We start from the raw sequence: 23,962 nt of genomic DNA on the forward strand, positions 1-23,962 counted from the left end.
AAGAAAACGAAGTTTTTTTCTTATTATTATACAAAAGATTTGCTAGAAAACTTCACTTGAACATGAAGTTCATCCAAGAAAAGCCATGTTAAAACTCGTGGTATATATATGCTTATTTTCTTTTAATGAATGTTTCAAATCAACATTCTATTTTGCTTATTTTCTACATTTTTTCTATTTTGAGCCCTGAAGAGAGTTCAAAGGGTAGGCCTATGCTGATAGAGTCTCAGTAGTAATTAGCCATATACCATTCCATATATCCTCTGAATTGTCTCAAAACAAATTTAGTAACATATTTATTAAGGGGGTGTAGCTCAGTGGTCTGAGTCCCCGCAGTGGTCTGAGTCAGCGTGTGGTAGACAGTTCAATTCCGACCACCCAATCTTTTTTTCAATACTTTTCACAAATTTAAATGTCTGTGACGGAAAATTCGCATTTTTGCAACAACCGATAGTTTTTAAAACAATAAAAGATTTGAAGTGTTACAACAGATTTGCTAAAGAATCATACCTGAACATGAAGTTTATTCAAGAAAAGTTAATAGCAATGTTAAAACTCAAGATATTTAGAGATTTATTTTTTTTTTCACAAATTTTCACATCATTTCACGTCAACATTTTATTTTTATTATTTTCAACGTTTTTCTCCCTTGTTGGGCAACCGTTTAGGAAACAATGAAAACCAGGTCGTCCCTGAATGGGATGAAAAGATGTTGTAAGGAAAGATTTAAGAGGAATTGGAATGAGGGTGTAAAGTGGGAACCTTTAAATAGCTTGGGAAGAGCGATGAGCATGCATGGCTATTCTGGGCTCAAGTGGCTTAGGACTGCAGGGAATTTTTAGCAGTAGCTATTTTTATGGGAGGCCATAGCGATAATTCCCGGTAATATAAGGAGTGGGCAATATATCCTCTGAAGTATTTAACCTAAATGACACATTTTCCGTATTAGTCTTCAGTTTTAAGTAATAGGTTGGCATAGCACTAATTTCAACTGAGTTAAGATATTCCTAACCTCAGCTTTTGTTGTCCATCACTAGCGTTTATGAATTATTTCGTTGCTTGTTGCCGCTTGTCTCCTAACCACAGATTCTCTTATGCTACATTTCCGTTCATTATTATCTAAGAAATGTTTCCACCACATTTTCTATAGCTGTTCGGATTCATTCACACTCGTCTATAATTTTGCATGACGTCACAGAAAAAAAAAATTTTCTTGTCCAGCTTTTCCTCAGTAGTTATAGTTTTGTTTGATTTATGTTGTTACATGACTCAGTAACGATAAGCCATGTTCTATTGCATATATCCTCTGAAATATTTTTAGCTAAATTTTGTAACTTAGTTGCTAAGGGGTTGTAGCTCTGTGTCCCAATTGTTCGTTGCATTGTTTAGTGGTAGACGGTTCGATTCGACCTGCCTCGTTTTTTTTATACTTTTTTTTCACAGCTTTAAATGTCTGTGACGGAACCTTCTTCGCATTTGGTGCCACCAGTGGCTACTGTGGCTACACCAGTGGCAGACAAACACCATTCGTTTAAAAACAAGAGTTTGTTTATATAACCAAAAAAATTTAGTTCTTAAATTGTAGTGGGAAGACTAAATAGTGAGGAAATGAGTATACCATAAAAAAACAAAACAGAAGTAAAAACGGCCTACGTTTCTAGGGAGGGTGATTGTAAACCAGATATGTTTGATAATTAGATTAAGTGATTCCCTAAAAAAATAAAAAGGTAGGGGCTTAGGGTGGCTCCTGCACGGGCTAATGACCAAAGTCCCCCCTCCAATTGTTCCCAAAGAAATCCTAGATTATTTGGCTTGAATAAAAAGATAACTGCTAGTTTAGTTTATGTCTCATTTTGAACTAAATATCCTTTCACCAAAATTTTAATTATTAACATTCACAAAATTTCTATTCGTTGCTTTTTCAAAGTCACTTCCAGCTTAACTATTCCCCCTCCAAATGCCTAGAAGCGGTGTCAATACACAACACTAGAGGCAGATACAAGGTGTAATTTTTAATCTCAAGAGGGAAAACATTTGCCGTTTCGCAGTATTTTCAGTAAAAATACAAAAAGTGCTTCCTCCATAAAGACAGCCTCCCCCCCCCAGAAAAAAAAACAGATTTTTGTTTAAAATCCAACAGGGCAAAGAATCGGGGGGTCACTTTCCTCATAAACTTATGTAATGGATGCTTGAATATAGCCTTCTTTAGTTACAAAATTGACACGTTTTGGCAGTTTCCACTCTATTTTCTTCTAATTAGCCTTTTTCTCACTAAGAACCATTTGCTATCCTCGTCAGGGCATTCGTCAAAACATCTTTCATTCCAGTCCAAAAAAAAAAAAAAAAAAAAAAAAAAAAAAAAAAAAAAAAAAAAAAAAAAAAAAAAAAAAAAAAAAAAAAAAAAAAAAAACGCCAGGAATAATGGTTATAAAGATTCTTACTTTCGCCTAACTAGAAACACAGTCAGAAAAATAAATACCTGCCAAATAGAAGTAGTAAACCGCAATGGGATGACAACTCTAGGTTTAATATCTTGGGAAATAAAAAAAAAAAGATTCAATGTTGTCTCTTTCTAAAGTATTTATTTCTCTAATTGTTCTTGAGGAGAGAGTGAGAATGCTTAATACCCTCCAAGACTTGGAAAAAATGCCCTTTTTCGTATCTGTACTAGAAAAAAAATGTTGAAAACCTTTCCCTATTGCATTTTGTCAATTGTTGCCCATTTATTACTTATCAGGATAAGGGCCTATGCAATATATTTTTTGAAGGACTTAATTTTAATCATAGTCATCAATATAACACACCATTCCAAAGAACATTCGAAACAATTCTTATAATTTCGCAAATAGTATAAACAATTAAATAACGGTAAAAGCAAACAAAATTACAGACGACTATTATTATTTATTGCCTAAAAGGGTTGGTTGACGTATTTACTGCCTCTGTACTAGTATAAGGAGGAGGTGGGGCTGAATAAGGAGGCTCACTTGGGTAGCTTCTAGTATCATAGTTTTGAGCATTGTAAGGATTATTAGATTGCTGTACAAAGTTAGCTTGGTTGTTGAAATCAGGTGCCTGGTCCCACTGTTGAGACGCCCATGTAAGAGGATCTGTCTTTGGATCGGGTTCAACTGAGCCATAGCTGAGATATTTTCCATTTGAAAAATCATTCGTGATTGTGTCCTGCAAAAAACATCGAAAGTCAAGGTAATAATGATTCTTTCTTATATTAATGAAAGTCACTTGTAAAGAATTTTGGAGAGACCCACCCACCTCTCCTTCAAATTTCCAATAACACATCATCATCTACATATAAAGAAAGCCGTCGACTTGTCTGTAACAATATATTTGTAATCCTTTATACAGCTACAAACTTAACGAGAGTCAAAAAACTAACAAAAAAGAATTTGAAGTCTTCGAAAATGTATTTGATATTCTTATTTCACCCTTTTATAGGCTTTACTAAATATCATTAAACAAAAAAACATTTTTTTTCAATTACTCATTCTAAGAATTTTTACTGTATATTAAGGGATACCGCTTGTAAACACCATGACGAGACCACTCCAACCTCGTTTTCAAACAACAAATGACCATAGAATCACCTATAAATGATAAATACCAAGAATTAACTATAATAAGGTATTTTGAACTTTTTGAAGATTTAAACTTCTTTACCGAGTTAGGGTAATGCAGATAGTCAAAATATTACCGAGTATAAGCTTTAGATCGTTTGCTGCAGTGAAAATAAAGAGAATACACATCAATCATCTATACACTTTGAACAGAGGAAGCCCCCCCCCCCCCTCTTCCAAAAAATACCTGAGAGTGTTCTAGGAAGGTTCTCAGCGCAAATAAAGTTACAATTATAGGCAGCTGAATTCGAAAAGAATTTAAGATTAAATAAATTTTTTAAATTCATTTTTAAGTGGTGTTAGATAATTAAGACACAGATTTTGTTTAATTTTTTCTTCTTCCATATTCTATTCTGTGACTTTTTTTCTGTATTCTCTGAAATGTAAAAAAAGACAAAATTTGAATAATTTAGCTAGATCATTACTCAATCACCCCAGCAGAGCAAGCCCTGGAATAGATGGATCTGCAAATGAACATTGATAACACGAATAGCTTTATATATATATATATATATATATATATATATATATATATTAAATACAGAAATAAGTTTTAAGTTTTTTTAACTGAAAGTAAGGAGTGACGTTAAAACTTAAAACGAACAGAAATTTTGAAATGAAAAATGAATCTTTCTCTCAACTCTTCTTTTTAAAACAGTAAAAACTTTAGCGTAAAGAGCGGGGCGTTGATGGGGAAGCAGCCCCTTTCATATACGAAGTAATTTCTGTTCGTTTTAAGTTTTAACGTCACTCCTTACTTTCACTTAAAAAACTTGGTTTTTTTATTTAATTTCTGAACGTTTTTGAATCAATGCATGTTTTGATTTTGGCTCTCCACAGAGGAATAATTAAAACGAAATTTGCATATTTTTTTTGGCTAAATGGCTTTCTCATGATTTTGATCGAATGATTTGGAGAAAAAAAGAGCGGGAGAGGAAGCCTAGTTGCCCTCCGATTTTCGGCTAATTAAAAAGGAAACTAGAACTTTTAATTTTTTACGAATCTTTTTATTAGTAAAAGATATAAGTAACTTATAAATTACCTTACATAAAGAACTTTTGTATTCTCATGTTTTTATTACATATATGAGGGGTTTCGCCTCCTCGTCAGTACCTCGCTCTTTACACTAAAGCTTAAATTTTGTCCCAATTCATTAAGAATGACCCCTGAATCACAAAAGCCGTAGAATAAATAGTTGAAATTACTAAAAAATTCTTTAGCGTAAAGAACGAGGTATTAGGAGGAGGTGAACCCCTCACATGGGTAATAGTTTCTGTTTGTTTTAAGTTTTAATGCTGCTCCTTACTTTCAGCAGAAAAAACTTTTTCATATTTATTTTTTATTGTTTTTTTTTTTAAAGTAATGCTAGTAAATCCTGCGCTCCCTTCATGGAAATTTTCTTCCCCCCCCGACAAATGGATTCCCCCATAAAATTTTCTTCCCCTCCCTCCTCGATGGAAAGTTCCCCCAGCATATCCCCCCTCTTCTCAATCTCTCCCCCAACCAAAAAATCCTCCTGAAAACGCCTGCACACTTCCCAATAACCATTAGTATATACACTGGTCGAAGTTTGTAACTTGTAGCCCCTCCCACGGGGACTGTGGGGGGAGTAAGTCGTCCCCAAAGAGATAGATATAAGGTTTTTCGACTACGCTGAATAAAATGGCTATCTTAGAATTTGGATCCGTTGAATTTGGGAAAACAATTAGCGTGGGAGAGGGCCTAGGTGCCCTCCAATTGTTTTGGTGACTTAAAAAGGGCACTAAAACTTTTCATTTCCATTAGAATGAGCCCTCTTGCAACATTCTAGGACAACTGGGTCGATACAATCACCCGATTTTTTTATAAAAAAAAAATAAAAAAATAAATAAATAAACACGCATCCGTGATCTGCCTTCTGGCAAAAATACGAAATTCCACATTTTTGTAGATAGGAGCTTGAAACTTCTACAGTAGGGTTCTCTGATACGCTGAATCTGATGGTGTGATTTTCATTAAGATTTTATAACCTTTAAGGAGAGTTTCTACCTATTTTCTAAAATAACGCAAATTTTATCAGGCTCGTATCTTTTGATGGGTATGACTAAACCTGATGAAACTTATATATTTAAAAATCAAAATTAAAATGCGATTCTTTTGGTGTAGCTCTTGGTATCAATATTCCATTTTTTAGAGTTTTGGTTACTATTGAGCCGGGTTGCTCCTTAATACAGTTCGTTACCACGAACTGTTTGATATTTTTTGAAATTAAACAAGAAGTGACTTATTATACTAGATTGAAACGAAACATACAAATATATACCATAAGAAAAAAATATTCTAAGAAAAATAACCAACAGGTTTATTTAAAAAAGATTTATTTTATTTACAAATTTATTTATTTAGATTTATAATACTCTCAGAATGCTTCAGAATGAAATGCGAACTTATCATTCATCATGATCTTGCGCTCAGATAGCATTGAAGATTACCAGAAAAAAAAAGTAAGATAACACTGAAACACGTTTACGCATTGTTTCAGAAACTTCTATGTCTTAAGAGTAAGAAACAAAAAGACGGACAAATGCGAAGGACTCAATTAATGTTAGCTTTTTATTGCCATTTCAAATTTTTAAGACTTAGATAAAGAGAAATAAGGCAACATGTCAAACTGTCCCTGGTAACGAACTGTAAGTGAGAAGCGACTCGGCTCAATAGTAACCGAAACCCTAAAAAACGAAATTTTGATGTCAATAGATACATCAAAAGGATACGTGGAAGGATTCTTAAAGGGAGGAATTTGTCATGGGAGAAGACAATTTTCCATGAAAGGGGTACGGGATCTCCCAGCATTTAAAGAAACGATCTGAAATTAAATTAAAAAAAGTTTTTTTCAACTGAAAATAAGGAGCAACATTAAAACTTAAAACGAACAGAAATTATTACATATATGATGGGGTTTGCCCCATAGTCAGTACCTCGCTTTTTACGCTAAAGTTTTTCTTTAGTACTTTCAAAAAAGTCATTTATTATTATTAAACGGGATCTGTGATTTAAAGAATTGGAACAAAATTCAAACTTTAGCGTAAAGAGTGAAGTATTGACGAGGGGTAAAACCCCCTAATATATGTAATAATTTCTGTTCGTTTTAATTTCTAATTTTGCTCCTTACTTTCAATTGGAAAAAGCTTGTGTTTTTTTTTAATTTAATTTCTCTGACAAGCTCTATTCTGGCCAGAGTTTACAATCTTTGACCGGATTTATTATGATTGAACTAAAATATAAACCATAAGTAGGTAACTAAAACCATACTCCGTTGAAAGCCTAGCAGTTACGCATACAACTCCTACAAATTACTACCCACGACACGACTGACGCCTGTACGATACGACTTTGACGAAAATCAAAGGATTTGATTATCGGAGCACCAAATTCCTTCGAAAAGGATACTTTCTGTTCGTTTTAACTTTTAATGTCACTCATTGCATTCATTTGAAGAACTATCTTTTTCTCTGTTAAATTTCTGTTTGTCTTTAGTTTTAGGAAAATCTCAAATTTGGGTGGAGTTTTCCATGCCCATCCATTCCTACCATCCTTACGGAACCACCATCCCTACGGGATATACATCATCCTGGATGTCTCAGGTTAAATGTTTTTGAGCATGGGAATTTCAATTATGCACTTTTTATTTAGATGTTCTACCGTTTCTGAGAGTTTTCTAGCTATTTTCCTATAGATCTATTTTCATCATTATTTCTACTTTCAGGTTTAACATGGATAAGGGCTAGCGTTCATGAAGTAGTGTCAAATGGCAAATATTTTACAATAAAATTTTTATTTTAAAGCACGATTTGTAGTGTTCTGATTTTATGATTGTTATTTCCCTCCACTGGATCAAATTAGCCTAAGTTATGGTGCCGTCTATCGCTATTATTTACCAATCTGGTAGAAATGAGAAGTATTCTTTGTTGGCCAAAAATAAGAAAAAAACCTTTTACTGACTCCTTACCAGTGGTGAAAGTGACAAAGCAGATGTAAACGATCACAGCCTTGACTCTAAACAGACGGAATTTTGAAAAAAAGACAACCCTGGTTAGTAATATAGCTAATTATAACAGCTTACCTGCTTCTGCAAGCCGTTTTCTTTATTTAGAGGAATTTTGACAGTTTCACCCTCAATACGTTCAGCCCAAGGCTGTAGCTCTCCAGAAGCAAAGATTGCATAAAAAATGACCCCTAAAAAGTGAATCACTCCAGCTATCACGAATACAGTTTGCCATTCTTCCACAGCCTGGAAAACAAATTATTTTCATAAATTTCAAAGTATTCAGTTATTTTCAAAAATTATTTCAATTCAAGTATATTATCAAATTCAGTTGAAAAATATTTTCAGATTCAAATTCTTTTCATAAATTTCATAAGATGGGAAAATCTATAGATGATGCAAAAAAAACCGCTATTTTGTGCATGGAAATGGCCTTTGTAACAATTAGCACTTCATTTCTAATTTAATACAATATAGTATTCAACAAATCCTAGTTATGCAGTTGCTAAAAAAAGATTAAGCTTAGGAAGATGTCGCGTCTGCTATGGGATGGTCAGGCACGTACACAAGCCTAAGAAGGAGAGAGGGGAAAGTGGAACTCCAGGGCTATAGCATCTGAAGTGTCAAGTTTTCTACGACCTTTTCTATTATCTTTTAAATTGAATGTAACCTTCCTATTTTTCGTTTTTTTTTTATTTTATGCTCCCCCCTCACACTCAGTCACCAATGTCGTAACACATCATGCAACATTATAAACTAAGTGTACAAGTATTTTCCTTGACGTTCAATATTTTTTTATAGTATTTATTATCAAGGAAATATCCAGTGTTTTTGTTAGGGGAGGGGAGGGTGGTGCAACAACCTTTAAAACGTATCAAAAATGGTAAATTTATGACAGTTCATACTATTGACTTACCAATAAAGTGAATATACCACTCGATGCCTTTTCTTATGCTCTTTACGAATATAATAATCACTTCTATTGCAAATTCAAATTTAAGCACTTTTTAACGTAACCTAACCTAACCTTACTATAAGTAAATTTGGCACTGAAAAAATGCAGCGTTATTTTGTTGAAAACGACCAAGAAAACAGCGCTGAGAAAACGTATTATTATTTTGTCGGAAAACGACCGATAACTCAAATTTTAATTGAAAATTCGTCATTTTTAAGAGCTCAAAAAGTGCGTAAATTTGAATTTGCAATAGAACCGATTATCATACTGGTAAAGAGCATAAAAAGGCATCGAATGGTATGTTCACTTTTATAGTAAGTCAATAGTATGAACTGCCACAAATTTACCTAAGAAATTTGTTTATATGCATTTCCGGTACGTTTTTATGGGTCGGACCAAAATTTGGAGGTGGGGAAAGGGAGTCAAACCCTGAATATCCATTAATATAGCCTACTTTGTAATTAATATGATTATAATATGTGTCAAACTGATTAGAAATATTTTAATATTCACTAGATTATAATGAATTCTTTATTCCCAAAATTCTGAATTTGTGGGAGAATATCTTAAAGCTAATAAAGATGTTTTGCCTCCTGTCTGTAAAGGTCCGATTGATAAACAATGCAACCTGATAGCTATATAAACAAGCATTACAAAGATCAGCAAAATTGTTTGTTCATGGACTTTCAGACTTAATTATAAATAAATTTAATTTTGACATTTTTTTTGTTTTACTTTGACAGAACTTTAAGCATAATATAATCTAATTACTAGTTATAATTTTGTATATAAAGGGCCTAGCAGCCTACATTTCCTTTACCACGTTTCTTGTTACAATAGTTTGAAACCTCGTTGTCAACTAATACCTCACTGTCTGACGTAAAGAAAATGTGCAACTCAATTTTATTTTTAGATCAGCTAAAAAAAATGCTAGTAAATGAATATTCTGCTGTTAGTTATAGGTTAAATTTGAAACGAAATAGGGAATAGAAGAGATTTATCTTAAATAGGGCAATTTGGTCAAGAAAACTGGTTTTAACACAATTTTGAGTTATGAGAAGACTGAAAATCAATTTAATTGCACACGGGCATACGGCAGTCTATGTTTGTAATTTTCGTTGTTTTCAAAACTAATACTGTTTGTTGCTGTGAGTGATTTTTAATTTGGAAATGATATTTTTGGATTAATGAGAGTTCTACTAAGAAAAAATACTAGGTATTAGAACTTTATAGCGGAACGTTTTATTCATGGCGGTTTCTTGTTGGCATTTAAGCTCAAAACAGATAAAATCATAGTAGCTTACAGAGAATGAATATTGGGAGAAAATTTTTTATTTAGTTTTGCTCAAGTAAATCAAAGTTTTTGTGTCCTGACATCTCTAATGTCTCTTATTTTTTCTTATTTACCTGTAGTTATTTTCTCTTTAGATAGGTTCTCCCCTGAAAGGTTGTAAATGTCTAGGTAAATCCTTAATCTAATGGAAACAGTTTTCATGGTAAATTAGAGCAAAAATTCCCAGTCAAATGCTCATTTTTGAATAGTACTTTGTATATATAGGAATCAACAATAGACCAAGAGACATAGGTACTTGTATCATATACGACCTACCAAATGTTCTTCTAATGTATTTCTCTGGTGCACAATCCTAATGAAATATACCAAAGTAAGATAAAGATAGGATATCTTAGAAACATATTTAGGGCTATAAATTTGCACATCAGGGGGAGGAGTAAAGTATAGGGGCTCTAATTGTAAAAGGGTCTGATTGTAAAATGTGTTGGGTACAATTATTCTGCATATTGTGTGGTTGAACAAAATGACCATCTCAGATTTTTGATTGGATGTGTCTGGGGAAATGGTGGGCATGGGAGGGGGGTTAGTTGCTCTCCAAACACTTTTGACTATTAAAAAGGGCACTGACAATTACAATTTCCAATTGAATGAGCTGTTTTTGAGGTTTCTACGACAGCAAATGGCCATCTAAAAAATTTCTATCAGATGCATTTTGGAAAACACGAGGCGTGGGGGAGGGGTATCCACCCTCCAATCGCTCTGAATCTAAAAAGGACACTTGAACTCCTGATTGCCAATCCAATGAACCCATTCTGGAGCTTTTACGATGACCCTTTTCTATGTATTCCTTATATGCCCACAGGACATAACTTATAGCCCTTGCACTGAGGACTGTGGGGGGTTGTCATCCTCAAAGACATAGTCTGATTGTAGTTTTACATAATTTTATTCGAGTTTGACATAGTTTCCAATCAAAATTTTGATTGGATGTTGTTGGGGAAATGGCTGGCGTGGGAGGGGGGTTGAATGCCCTCCAATCACTTTTGACTTTTAAAAAACGCACTAGCCCTTTCAATTTTCCATGGAATGAGCTTTTTTTGAAGTTTCCACGGCAATAAACGGCCATCTCAAAATTTCTATCAGATGTAATTTGGGAAAACGCGAGGTGTGTGTGTGTGTGTGTGTGTGAGGTGGGGGGGGTATCCACCCTCCGATCACTCTGAATCTTGAAAAGGCCAAAATAGCTTCTAATAACCGATCCACCGAGCCCCTCCGAAGTTTATACGGTCACCCTTTTTACGGTTACCTTATATGCCCCTAGGGCATAACTAACAACACTTGCTTTTAAGGCTTTGTGGGGGGGGGGGGGGGTTGTCATCCTCAAAGACACAATTTTCGGTCCTTTTAATTACGTTAAACATAATGGCTATCTCAAAATTGTTTATTGGATGTGTCTGGAAAATGGTGGGCATGGGAGGGCGGTTAGTTGCTCTCCAATCACTTTCAACTATTAAAACTTTCTACAACAACAAACGGCGATCTCAAAATTTCTGTCGGATGTGTTTCGGGAAAATACGAGGTAAATGAGGAGGGCATTCACCTCCGACCACTCTGGCTCTTAAAAAGGGCACAAGAACTTCTCATTACCAATCCAATGAGCCCATTTCCGAAGTTTTGACGATCCCCCTTTTCGATATATATCTTATATACCTCCAGGGCATAACTTATCACCCTTGTCTGGGGGGCTGTGGGGGGATTATCCTATTCAAAAACATAATTTCCAGACCATTCAATTACATTGAACGAGATTGCTAGATCTAAATTTCTATTGGATGCGTTTGAAGAAATGGTGGGCGTGGGAGGGGGGCTATTTGCTCTCCAATCGCTTTTTGACTATTAAAAAATGGACTAGCCCTTTCAATTTTCAATCGAATCTTCTCTTTTCAAAGTTTCTGTGATAACAAATAGCCATCTCAAACTTTTTATCAGATGCGTTCTGGGAAAATACGAGGTGTGGGGGAGGGGAGTATTCAACCCTCGAATTCTCTGAATCTCAAAAAGGGCACTAAAACTTCTGATAAGCAAAGTTGAATACGATCACCCTTTCTATATCCACCTTATATACCCCCAGGGTACAACTTACAACCCTTGGCCTGAGGGCTGTGGGGAGGGGGCATACTCAAAGGCAATATTTCTGAATCTTTCAACTACTTTGAACAAAATGGCTCTATCAAAATTTTGAATTGTTTGGGGAAATGGTGGGCATGGGGGGAGGGTTATTTGCCCTTCAATCACTTTCGACTACTGAAAAGGCCACTAGCCCTTTCATTTTTTAATCAAATGAGCTCCTTTCGTTGTTTCTACGACAACTCCTTCGATATGAAGGGCCCTGGTTAAAAGAATAAAATAAATGAATACTACATTGTGCCCAAATCGCTCTTTACTTAGGCAGCGCTATTGACTATGATTACTCGTTTTAGTTTTTCTATTTATTCTGTGTTGTCTTCTTTTATTAACGGGATTTTTGCTTGCTCTGTTCTTAAATTATTATATAGTTTAATTAAGCTCGTTATAGATTTTAATATTGCTCTTTTTTTACTTGAAGAATTTCTTTTTTGAACACATTTCTGAACTGAACATAATATAGATGGCGCAGTAGTATCGAAAATATCGATACTACTAGTAGTATCGAATGGGTGAAATAATAAGCATATAGTAGTATTGCTACTTGACCGACCTTAGAACAATACAATTGCGATTTTTTTTAGGGAGACAGTAATTTTTATGTTTAATAATTAAAAGTAATAATTCTATACAAATTCAATAGTTATTATTGATAACTGTATTAAATGAGTGTTATACTTAATTTAATGAAGAGTAGTTATTCTATAACTTTTATTTTCATATAATATTAAGTGTCAATTTGGATGCTATTAATTAATATACAGTTTTTGAAATATAAATATTTCATTAAAAAAATTCGATTCCTATTATCCAAGTGAACTTACTCCGTGAACAGCAATGTTGTCGGACACTATAGGGCAAAGCATTCCTGAGAGGGTCCCTACACCGTTAGAAATACCCATAAGAATACTAGCATATCTTGGAGCTATGTCCAAATGGTTCACATTGTAGCCTGAAAAAAAAAGAAAATAGAGATAATATAACTAGCCAAACGCTTCTATTTAGAATCAAAGCTATTTATTAAATTAAATTTAAATTCAAGTTTTAGTAACGAATTTATAAATATTAAATATCGAGTTATAAATATTAAATATCGTTTAATGCCAATTTCAATATTGAATTTGTATATTAAATATAAAAAATTGAGCCATAAATAATAAATATCGTTGAATATTAGTTTTAAATACTGAATTTATAAATATTAAATATTAATTTAAATATCGACTTATAAATATTAATATAATTAAATATCAAGTTAAATATTGAATTTATAAATATTAAATATCATTAAATATCAAGTTAAAATTTAGCATTTGCATCTTGAAAGAATAGCTTAAAAAATTGCTTAGAAAAAATATCAAAGTCAAGAAGATTCCATGCAATAACAATATGAAAATGATTTTATGTCCATATTAGATCTCTTTGGAGCTTTCCAGACGATAAGCCGGTTTTGGCACATTGATGGCTTCCAGAGGAGTGATTCTGGTACCCAAAAATAGAGTCAAAATGCTGCATAAGTCAATATTATTTTCACCATGAAGAACCAGCTTTCGCGCACAAATACAAAGCTAAATTGTGGTAAGATGTTTTGCTAGCCGGACTAAGCAAGTGACATCTACCAATCCATCAAAAAAGAAAGATTTTACTTGACTAGATTTTGCTAATAACTGCATTCACTAAAATCCGGCCAAATTTCCCTAAAACCGGACTTGTTCGACTTGTTGTTTCCCTCTCAGATTTCACTCTCCTTCAATCAGTCTCAACCAAAAGCCAAATATCCCAGTTCAATGTGAGGTGAAGAGCAATTCGGAGCATCTCAGTTGTTCAACCAAAAGTTGCCTGATGATACTGAAAACCAAATCTTCAATTTCTAAAACCAAATCCTAACCTAACTAAAACCTTAACCAAATCCTAACCTAACCTAAAACCAAATTCTAAAAAAAAAAAAAAAAAAAAAAAAAAAAAAAAAAAAAAAAAAAAAAAAAAAAAACCAAATCCTAACCTAACCAACCAAATCTTCAAATCTTCAACCAAATTCTATACAGAATTCCTTACAGTATCTGTGAGGAATTTGCATCACATTGTCACGGAGAGTAAAGGATTCTGCCAAGGGGATGATCATTTGTTTTTGCGTTGGTTTGCTTTTTTTCTTTTTGTTCTTTTTTGTAGGTTTGTTTCAGCTTGTTTTTTTCCCGTTGATAAAGGCTTCCGGATATGAAGCCGAAATATTCAGACTTTTTATTATTTTATGTGCATAATTTTCTCATTGTTTTACTCAAAGATTTATTTGTTAATTATTAATTTCAATTTGTTTTTAACAGAAAAGTAACGGTAAAATCACGTCAGTTCACATTGCAACTATAGCATATTTTTTCAACTGGATGAGCAGACACAAACGGAGGAGAGGGATCCTTTTCTCCCCTTCGTGGAGAGTTTTAAATAGTTCACAATGTGGTATCATCGTGTACATGAAGATGAGTCTTTTGGTCAAAACCCACGATTTTTTGGCGTAATGTTTTGGTATTTACATAAACAGATAGACATAAATGTTCTCTTTCAAATGAGCGCTTAAACTGCTCTCTATGATGTTTCAGTGCCTCAGTAGTGGCCAAGAAAAAAGAAAAACAATACACCTCAGTTCTACCCATTCAAAAAGTGTTTTTTGTTGTTTTTCAACACGGGGGACTGTAAGTATCTGTACTGGGTTTCCGGTAATGGTAATTTCAATAACATTCCATTTTTGTTTCGATCCCACATCATTTCTGAGGGTTTCAGACTATTTTTCGAAATTACTGTTATATTTGTCTTCGCAACGAATTTTTGTGGTTGTAGCAGTAGCTATAACCTAGTAAGGGATTATTATTAAGAGTAATTAGAATAATTGTTATCTTTCCTGAATCATCTACAAATGGCACTATTGTCACCAAACAGTTTTTTGAACGTATTTTCAAATTTTTGGTTACTATTGGTCGTTGTTCGTTCTTTACTAAGTCGATAACCTGGATTAGTGCTATAGAATTTAGTATACCTGATATAGCGAAGCCGCTGAAGCCCACAGCCAAAGTCAAAGCAAAAATTCCACCTGCTGTGCTCCTAGAATAGGCTACAACAAGAAGAAAAACGGCTTCCATCCCGAAACCACCGCAATTAAAGAGTTTTCTAACATTAGTTGTTGATAGAATACCAGAGGTTCGAAGGAAATCTGCAAGCTGGCCTCCAAGGGGAACTACCATCGTCATGAGAAGATGAGGAAGAGCTGATAGAGCTCCTGCCTAAAATCAGAAAAACAGTGTCAATATTTAAACAAACAATTTATTTAAAAGTTTGTCATCAACAACTTAAAAACAGAAGGTTATATGAAAACAACAAAACTAAAAATCAAAATTATATTAACATAACAACAAAAACAGCATATAACTGTAGCCTAATAGAACAAGAAGAAAAAAAAATCGTCAACTCAATTGTAAATCAAACAAGAAAACTAAACCATGGTAATATTGTATTTCAACTCTTGAAAACCAAATACATGCTTTCAAGAAGAAAAATAAATGAAACAAAATAAGTAGAGATTATACTTTAACCGACTAAAATTGAAAGAGACGAAAGCAAAAAAAGGAAAAGCAGACCGTCCGAAGTGGAACAAAGGCATGTTAAAAAAATATGGGAAATTTGAAACTCATTATGAGGGGGTGAATCATGACAATTTGAACACATTAGGATAGAGGAGGTTTGTGGCAGCTGTGTTGGCCCCATACAGCTTGGTACTGCAATGAGTTTTCGTTAGTAGTATTATTGGTAGAACTATTTGGTGATGACCGAAGAATTAACACTTAATCCCCTTCCCCCAACACGAAAGTAAAGGCCGCTTTACCTATTCCCCCCAAAAACCTTGAAGGTTTACTTCGATACCCCAGCTGCGAGACAAAAGAGGGTAGGGCTACCAAAACAGCGTATAAAATTCGTCACCGTGCTATTTAAACCTATTGTTCGCCTTAGCTTCAGGTACTCGTTGTATGAATTCATGCAGTTATTTTAAGAACATTGGATACGAATTTATGACAAAGTCAACAATACAGTTAGTTTTATTGTAGCATTTGTTACTGCCTTGAATAAGTCCTCTTCCGTAGAAATTGTTTTGTTCTTGTTTGATCGAATTAAGACATGAATGGTTCAGTGGCGTTAATTCACAAACATTTCACAAATAAACGATAAAATATAATTTTCAAAATCTACAGGGGCAGGGGGGGGGGGTAATTTTTTTTTTTACAAGAAAATCTCCCCAAAAATTCAATATAATACTGAACAAGATTTTTTTTCAAAATCGAGGGAGAAATGCCACCTCCCCCTGTTTGAGCTCCCTCGTACTAGTTGCAGAGATATGCAGTTGAAAATTTTCAACAAAATACTGCCAGAAAACTAAGTTCCTTAGAACTACATTCGTTGCATTTTTTCTTTGTATTTCGTTTAAAAATTACCATTATTACTCATTTTCAGTCAGTCGTAAAAGGAAAAAATAAGTGGGGTTGCACCCCCCTCTGAATTTAACATCCCCGAGATCCTGAGTGAATATCCACTTCCCTTATACGTCATTTAAAATTTGCTGAACTTTAACACTAAACTTTAAGCTTTCATTCAGTCTCAAACATGGTATTTTGAAACATAGCTACAGCTGCGACCTATAGAATATAATATGAAAAAAACTTCGTTTACTTAAAGAGTTAAAGAGGCTGCGTCCCAAAGTCGAGCCTTAAAACGTACAGGAATTAGGAGAGGCAGTTGGGAGGCTGTCGCCCCCCAAACCCCCCGCTTTTAAAGACTCTTTTGTACAGGTTTTTTTGTTGTGGGGGGCTGCCCTGCCGCCCCCCTGACCCCCCGCTCTTGGCTTCGGAAAGGCCCTCTTTTAGTTAACAAAACAAAAAACCTGTACAAAAGTCTTTAAAAGCGGGGGATTTGGGGGGCGGCAGCCCCCCAACTGCCTCTCCTAATTCCTGTACGTTTTAAGGTTCGACTTTGGGACGCAGCCTCTTTAACTCTTTAAGAAAACGAAGTTTTTTCATATTTTGTGAAAAAAAAACCACCCGATAAGGGACTTGAACCCTTGACCTTAGGATTAAAAGTCCCACGCTCTACCGACTGAGCTAGCCACCTGCATGTGTGTAAATATAACTTTTAAATACCTTTTAAAAATTTCAAATTAACATGGGCTCTTATGGAGAAATGAGTTAATTAATTGGCTAATGCGTGGTTTCTGGAAAACAAGGAAGGAGTTATCGGATCGAGCTGAAATTTCGCGGATAAGCTCCTGGGACGTAGGGGACCTTAACTTGTGAATTTCAGCCTGATCGGACAATGTTAAAGGGGGGGGGGGGTTGGGGGTCGAAACTTTCGGGGGGTTAAGATTTTCCAACGAAACTTTCAAGGAAACTTACTCGGAGAATTCCGCATCGAATGAGTCTTCGTACACCCAGATCCGATATCGGCTTTGACCTGTAGGCGTGGCAGAAAAAAAAGAACATGAAAATTAAGTGGCTATGCGTGGTTTCTGGAAACAGGGAAGGAGTTATCGGATCGAGCTGAATAAGCTCCTGGGCCCTAGGGGACCTTAACTTGTGAATTTCAGCCCGATCGGACAACGTTAAAGGGGGGCTGGGGTTGGTGGGTCGAAACTTTCGGCCAGATTTTCCCCATGAAGGAAAAGTCGGAGGGGGATGAAATTTGGCAGGTTTCTTAGTTGGAGCTCGGGCTACGAAATGCATTCCTCCCCATCCCTCTGCGACCACTGGAACCGAAGATCGCTTAACATTGTCGTGGTTCGCCTCTTTATAGAGGCACGAGTGTGCCTCCTTGATGATTCATATGCTGTACGTCAAAAATCTTATGCTCCTTTATGTTTATCCTATCTGTTTTAAAATAATTAAAGTTTACATTTTGTATGCACTCCAAGAGTTTTCCAATCAATTTAATCATTTTTGAATAATTCATTCGGCACTAATAATGCTAATATATAGTGCATTTTAAGTTTTTGTTACCTAGTTGTGGCTAATATTGACCCAACAAATATTTTACCCAAAACTTTATATATGCCAAAAATTTTCATTGAGACATGCGGACCTATAATTAATTATTTAAAAAAAAGATTTTTTTTTCAGATCGAAGAAAGAAGAATTATTAAAACTTAAAACAAACTGAATAATTTTGAATGTGTAGCGGGTTACCCTCTCCTTAATTTTGTTACCTAGTTGTGGCTAATATTGACCCACCTTAGCAATTTCGAAATGAAAGACTTGTTTGAAATAGGTTGGTTGTTGTGTGAGCAGCAGATAAAAAGTCCAGGAACGACAGAAGTTGGCAACAATGATGGCATACACAGGCATGGAAGTGAAAATTTTCTTCCAGGGAGTTGTCCTCAATGTGGGCGTTGACGTATTGACGTCTTTCAGTGAATCTTCAATATACAGTCTTTCTCTTGCGGATATCGTGGGATGGAGACATGGTTTTTGAAATGATAGCCAGTACCACAAAATATACCAAATGATTCCGGCAGCTCCTAGAATAATTTAACAAGAATTTAAATCTCAGTTGGACTTATAATAATAACAATAACTTTATTTTTGCCCGTTCGTACAAAAAAAGAGAAAAACGGAGCAATACAAAAGAAGAAAGGAAAAAACTAGAACACTCAGTATCAAAGAACAAAATTAAGTACTAAGTTCTTCATTCGCACTCGTAGATCAGGAGTAGAGGCAAAAACTCGAACCATTTTTTCAACGCCTTTGTTTCAGTAGACGGCACAATGACAATTGGGTATACCATATTTTGAAATCTCAGAACAAACGTGTTTATCTCGTAGAGTGTGTATCGAAGTTTAAACTTGAGGTATCTGGAGTATGCAGAACGGACTGCCAAAACAGGGCTGTAATTGAGGCTTTTCTTACAGCCCTAGCACTAAAAAAGCCTGATAAACAGCCAACGATGTATAAAATTGAACCAAATCTTTTTTTTTTCTTTTGAGCATAAACCAAATTTCATGTACTTATTAATTTAGCTAATTCTTACAAGTGTACATAGTCATTCAAAAGTAGATTTGATTCCCCAAAATTTGGGTGAAGTGCTTTATATGTCTCAAAGGAGTGAAAAGCCTTACTGCATCATTTTCCCCGACAGACCTCCTGGTGCGCAAGTAACAATGCATAACCTTTTTTCCTTGGGTGACAGTAAATAAAATGCATATTATTTGTGCCACAATAAAACGTGCTTAGAAACTCAGTAAAAATTAGGATTTTTTTGGAGGGGGGGGGTGCAGACTGGAGCTCCCTGTCTGCGTGCCTACTTGTCAATACCGTTTTTAATTATTATTGTATTTATTTACATAGCTTATGCAATTAGACTGATTTACTTTAATGAAATACCCTAGAAGCCACATTACCAGGGGCATTGTTTTGGGGGAGGGCAAGGGGGATAGTTGCCCCCAGTAATTTAAAGAGAGAAAATTATTATATAGCCCATGCCCCTTGACTACCTGGATATGTACCCCTCTGCTCCCCGCCTCCCACCCCCCCACCCCAAAAAAAAAACGCTGGATCTAGACCCCTACACATTATCTAATCTACTCTCTAGTTATATTAATTTGGTTAAATTCTTCTTATTACTTAGTTTCTGTAGAGCAGTAGGACTGAAATTCCTTTAAAACGTAAACGAAATGAGTTCTTTCTATGCTTCAGTAATATGAGGTTCATTACTAGGAAACAAAACACTGCTAGCTATGCACAAGAGCAATTTTTTCTTTTTAAAAAAATGAGGGGGTCAGAGCTTCAACTTTGCAGTTTTCATCAGAATAATCTTAATTGTGCATTGTTCATCTTTTTTCAACGAGGTTTAAGCTCCTTTTCAAAATTCACGAAAGCTCGTTTGCGCAATACTATTTTGCATTTTACTATTGAAGTAAATCTATATAATAGTGATAATTCCCAAACCCCCCAAAGTAAAAAAAAATCTCTCACTTGACAGTTATTTTAATGCTTTTAAGAATATCCAGTTACTATGGGTTGTATTTCACTGTTTAGGCTGTAGGTACTGTTGTAACCATAATTCATGGTAGTATACTTTAAGAAGATCTATGGTAGGGCCCACTTTCCACGATTATGGTTATTACATCCTTTTAATTGTTTTATTATTATACTTCATTTTATTGTTTATTTTGCGCTTTGTTCAAACAACGGGTAGGGGAAATAATAGTAATAATAATAAGGCTTGCAACCCCTATGCCCTTTCAATGCCAGAACATAATTTACACTTTACTGAAAAAAAAATTCAGTTTCATAACTTTAATAAATCAAATTATTAAGATCTTAAGGAATAAATATCAGTACATGTAAATTAAACTGACAATGTATATTCATTTGTATTTTTTTTTCAGTTAAGTACAAATTATGTTCAGGCATTGAGAAGGCAAAGGGTTTGTGAGCCCTACTCATGTTAATTTCTGCTCATTTTAAGTTTGACTCGGTTATTTATCGTAATTTCTGTTCGTTTTGTATTTTGTTTATTTATTGATGCTGATATGTGGTAGTGTTACGCTTGGTAGATCATATGATTCTATTTTTGTTTATTTTTGGTTGAACGAAGTTCTTTACTTTTCTTTGAAAAACTCATAACTCTTTTTAATATATTTCTGTTCGTTTTATATTCACATGTCTTTTTCAGGGAAAAAGAAAATAATGGTTTAAATCTTTTCGGTTTCTTCTTTAAGAAAAACTTCTTCTTTAAGAGAAATGTTTCAATAATTTTTAATAGTATACACCTTTTTAAGATTCATGATACAAATGATAGTATTAAATTTACTTTTATTCTTTATATCTATTCTTTTTCACAGCCTAGATACACTTTTGTTCTTTTGATTCGATTAAATTTGAAGAGCAGAAGTGGTAATAGAAATAGCCCCGAAAGTTTGAACTTAATACCCTCAATCGTTCTTGAGAAACTGCCGAGAAATCTTATTGGCAGCCAGCATATATCCAGTGCATTTTGATTTGATTTTAAAGAATTATTTAGTTTTTAAGCATAATAGGAAAATTGCATAATTGAGGGGAATTTATCTCCCCAGTAACCCTAGAGGTATAGTTACAAGACTGTTCAGCTATACTGAACAAAATGGTTGTCTTAAAATTTTGATTTGAAGTGGTTTGAAAATTATGGGCTAAAGAGGTGGGCTGATTGCTCACCGACAGCTTTTGGCTTTTAAAAAGAGAAGTAGAACTTTTAATTTCAAGTCAAATTGGCTCCATTAAAATAACGATGATATAGCTAGCTATGGTAGGATAGCGCTGACTATGATATTACTTATATGCCCTTTTAATACCACCACGCATCAAGGAGGCACACTCGTGCCTCTATAAAGAGGCCACGGCAATGTTAAGCGATCTTCGGTTCCAGTGGTCGCAGAGGGATGGGGAGGGATGCATTTCGTAGCCCGAGCTCCAACTAAGAAACCTGCCAAATTTCATCCCCCTCCGACTTTTCCTTCATGGGGAAAATCTGGCCGAACGTTTCGACCCACCGACCCCAGTCTCCCTTTAACGTTGTCCGATCGGGCTGAAATTCACAAGTTAAGGTCCCCTAGGGCCCAGGAGCTTATCCGTGAAATTTCAGCTCGATCCGATAACTCCTTCCCTGTTTTCCAGAAACCACGCATAGCCACTTAATCTTCATATTCTTCTTTTCCCTCGACGCCTACAGGTCACAGCCGACATCGGATATGGGTGTACGAAGACTCATTCGATGCGGAATTCTCCGAGTAAGTTTCCTTGAAAGTTTCGTTGGAAAATCTTAACCCCCCGAAAGTTTCGAAAATATCAACATTCAAGTACATCAAAATAATTTATTATGCAAGCATAATAAAAATCCAGCTCCATTCCAGAAATTAAATTATGTAATTGGAAATTCTCCTTGATTGGAAATGTTTTCCAAACTGAACGCAGACGCCATCTAGCATATCAGACACAATTTATCTGGATAGAATTGTATCAGCTGAACTTGGGCCAAGTTAGGAAAGAGAGATCTTCTACAGCAGAAGATTAGATTTCCGAAGCTAAGTACCAGACTAGGCTATCTATCATAATTATTAAATTACATCCACCATGGATTGTAGAAAAACGTACAGAAATAATATGAAGAAAACTTCGTTTTCTTAAAGAGTTAAAGAGGCTGCGTCCCAAAGTCGAACCTTAAAACGTACAGGAATTAGGAAAGGCAGTTGGGGGGCTGCCGCCCCCCAAACCCCCCCGCTTTTAAAGACTCTTTTGTACAGGTTTTTTGTTGTGGGGGGACTTCATTGTTACTAATTACTAGTTTTGGCGCAATGGTTCTCCTGTCCTCTTGTGTTTAACATTTTTCGAAATTATTCCATTATTCATTCATTTCAATTTTTTGTTAATTAAAAGAGGGCCTTTCCGAAGCCAAGAGCGGGGGGCTTCGGAAACCTGTACAAAAGAGTCGTTAAAAGCGGAGGGTTTTTAACCCCAACTGCCTTTTCTAATTCCTGTACGTTTTAAGGTTCGACTTTGGGACGCAACCTCTTTAACTCTTTAAGAAAACGAAGTTTTTTTCATATTATATACTTCAAAATCCACCACAACTTACCCTCAAATGCTTAACTAAATTATGTAAGCCGTTATTGTGATACAACCTTGTCACACCTTTGACAATCACGATCATAGTTCCTGTTGATTTAGTTCAACATTCGCCTAAATATTTCATGAAAGCTTCACCTTAATAGCCTTAGCTTGTGCAGTAGAAATACCTATAACAACAGTAGTAGCATTAGTAGCAGTGTGCCTATAGCACTTTAGGTTTTTTTTCTTTAACATACCATTCAATATACAATGAAAGTTTTACCTAAGTACCATGAACCATTCCTGCAACGTTGCGGATATGTCCTTTTGACATCCTATAATTGCAAACAGGAAAGAGCCTGTGGCTTTTTCTTTATTAAGATAGTAAGAGACAAACATCACTGTGTCACTATACCCCAGACAAGTATCTTTTTAAAAGATGCTTATATTGTGTTAACATTTACTTACTATGTGCCGTAGTTTGTCCTTTACTAGATTTTACTATGAAGTTTTGCCACAGCATTTCTAACTGACTTTTCAACAACATCAGCTCTTTCAAAGAGTATTTTAATCTGCAATTTTGAATGTATTTCACAGTTCCTGATAAAATATTTGTAAAATGTTTCTCAACTTACGAAGATCAGGCTGCATTTTTACCATCTTTTTCGACTTCTGAACATAATTTTTAACTTTGTCTTTATGCGTTCTTTGGTAAAGCCTCGCAGAAGTTTAGATTTTTTTTTATTATAGCTTTTGTCACCCCAATATCTACCCATTATTGTGGTAGCAACTGTTTTCTTATAGCTGTTTCGGTAATCTCCATCAGTATCATATCGCTGATTACTCTTTTCTTTGGCTCTCTCCATTGTTACTTTTCTATTATCTTCAGCAATATCATAACGCTACTTGCTCTTTTGTTTGGCACAATTATTGCTTCTCTATAATTTTCATCATTATCATATCGCTCCTTACTCTTTTCTTTGGCACTCTGCATTGTTACTTTTCCATAACCTTCATCATTATCATAAAGCTCCTTGTTCTTTTTTTGGCTCCATCAATTATTGCTTCTCTATAATCTTCATCATTATCCTGTCGCTCCTTACTATTTTCTTTGGCTATATCCATTGTTACATAACGCTCCTTGCTCTTTTGTTTGGCACAATTATTGCTTCTCTATAATCTTCATCATTATCATATCGCTCCTTACTCTTTTCTTTGGCTCTCTCCATTGTCACTTTTCTATTACCTTCGTCATTATCG

The 23,962-nt window shown here is 34.8% G+C and overlaps 1 protein-coding gene across 1 annotated transcript in view; it reads right to left on the reverse strand.

The window, feature by feature from the left end:
- Positions 1-2,814: 2,814 nt before the first annotated feature.
- LOC136031729 (vesicular glutamate transporter 1-like) overlaps positions 2,815-23,962 on the reverse strand; it is a 185,317-nt gene continuing 164,169 nt past the window's right edge. The window contains exons 9-13 of the mRNA XM_065711436.1: positions 18,353-18,639; positions 15,121-15,364; positions 12,917-13,044; positions 7,738-7,905; positions 2,815-3,183 (exon numbers count right to left, since the gene is read on the reverse strand). Coding sequence (XP_065567508.1) covers positions 2,905-3,183; positions 7,738-7,905; positions 12,917-13,044; positions 15,121-15,364; positions 18,353-18,639 — 1,106 coding nt within the window. The 3' untranslated portion in view covers positions 2,815-2,904. The remainder of the gene's footprint in view (positions 3,184-7,737; positions 7,906-12,916; positions 13,045-15,120; positions 15,365-18,352; positions 18,640-23,962) is intronic.

This window comes from Artemia franciscana, chromosome 10, assembly GCF_032884065.1.
Source record: "Artemia franciscana chromosome 10, ASM3288406v1, whole genome shotgun sequence".
NCBI lineage: Eukaryota > Metazoa > Arthropoda > Branchiopoda > Anostraca > Artemiidae > Artemia > Artemia franciscana.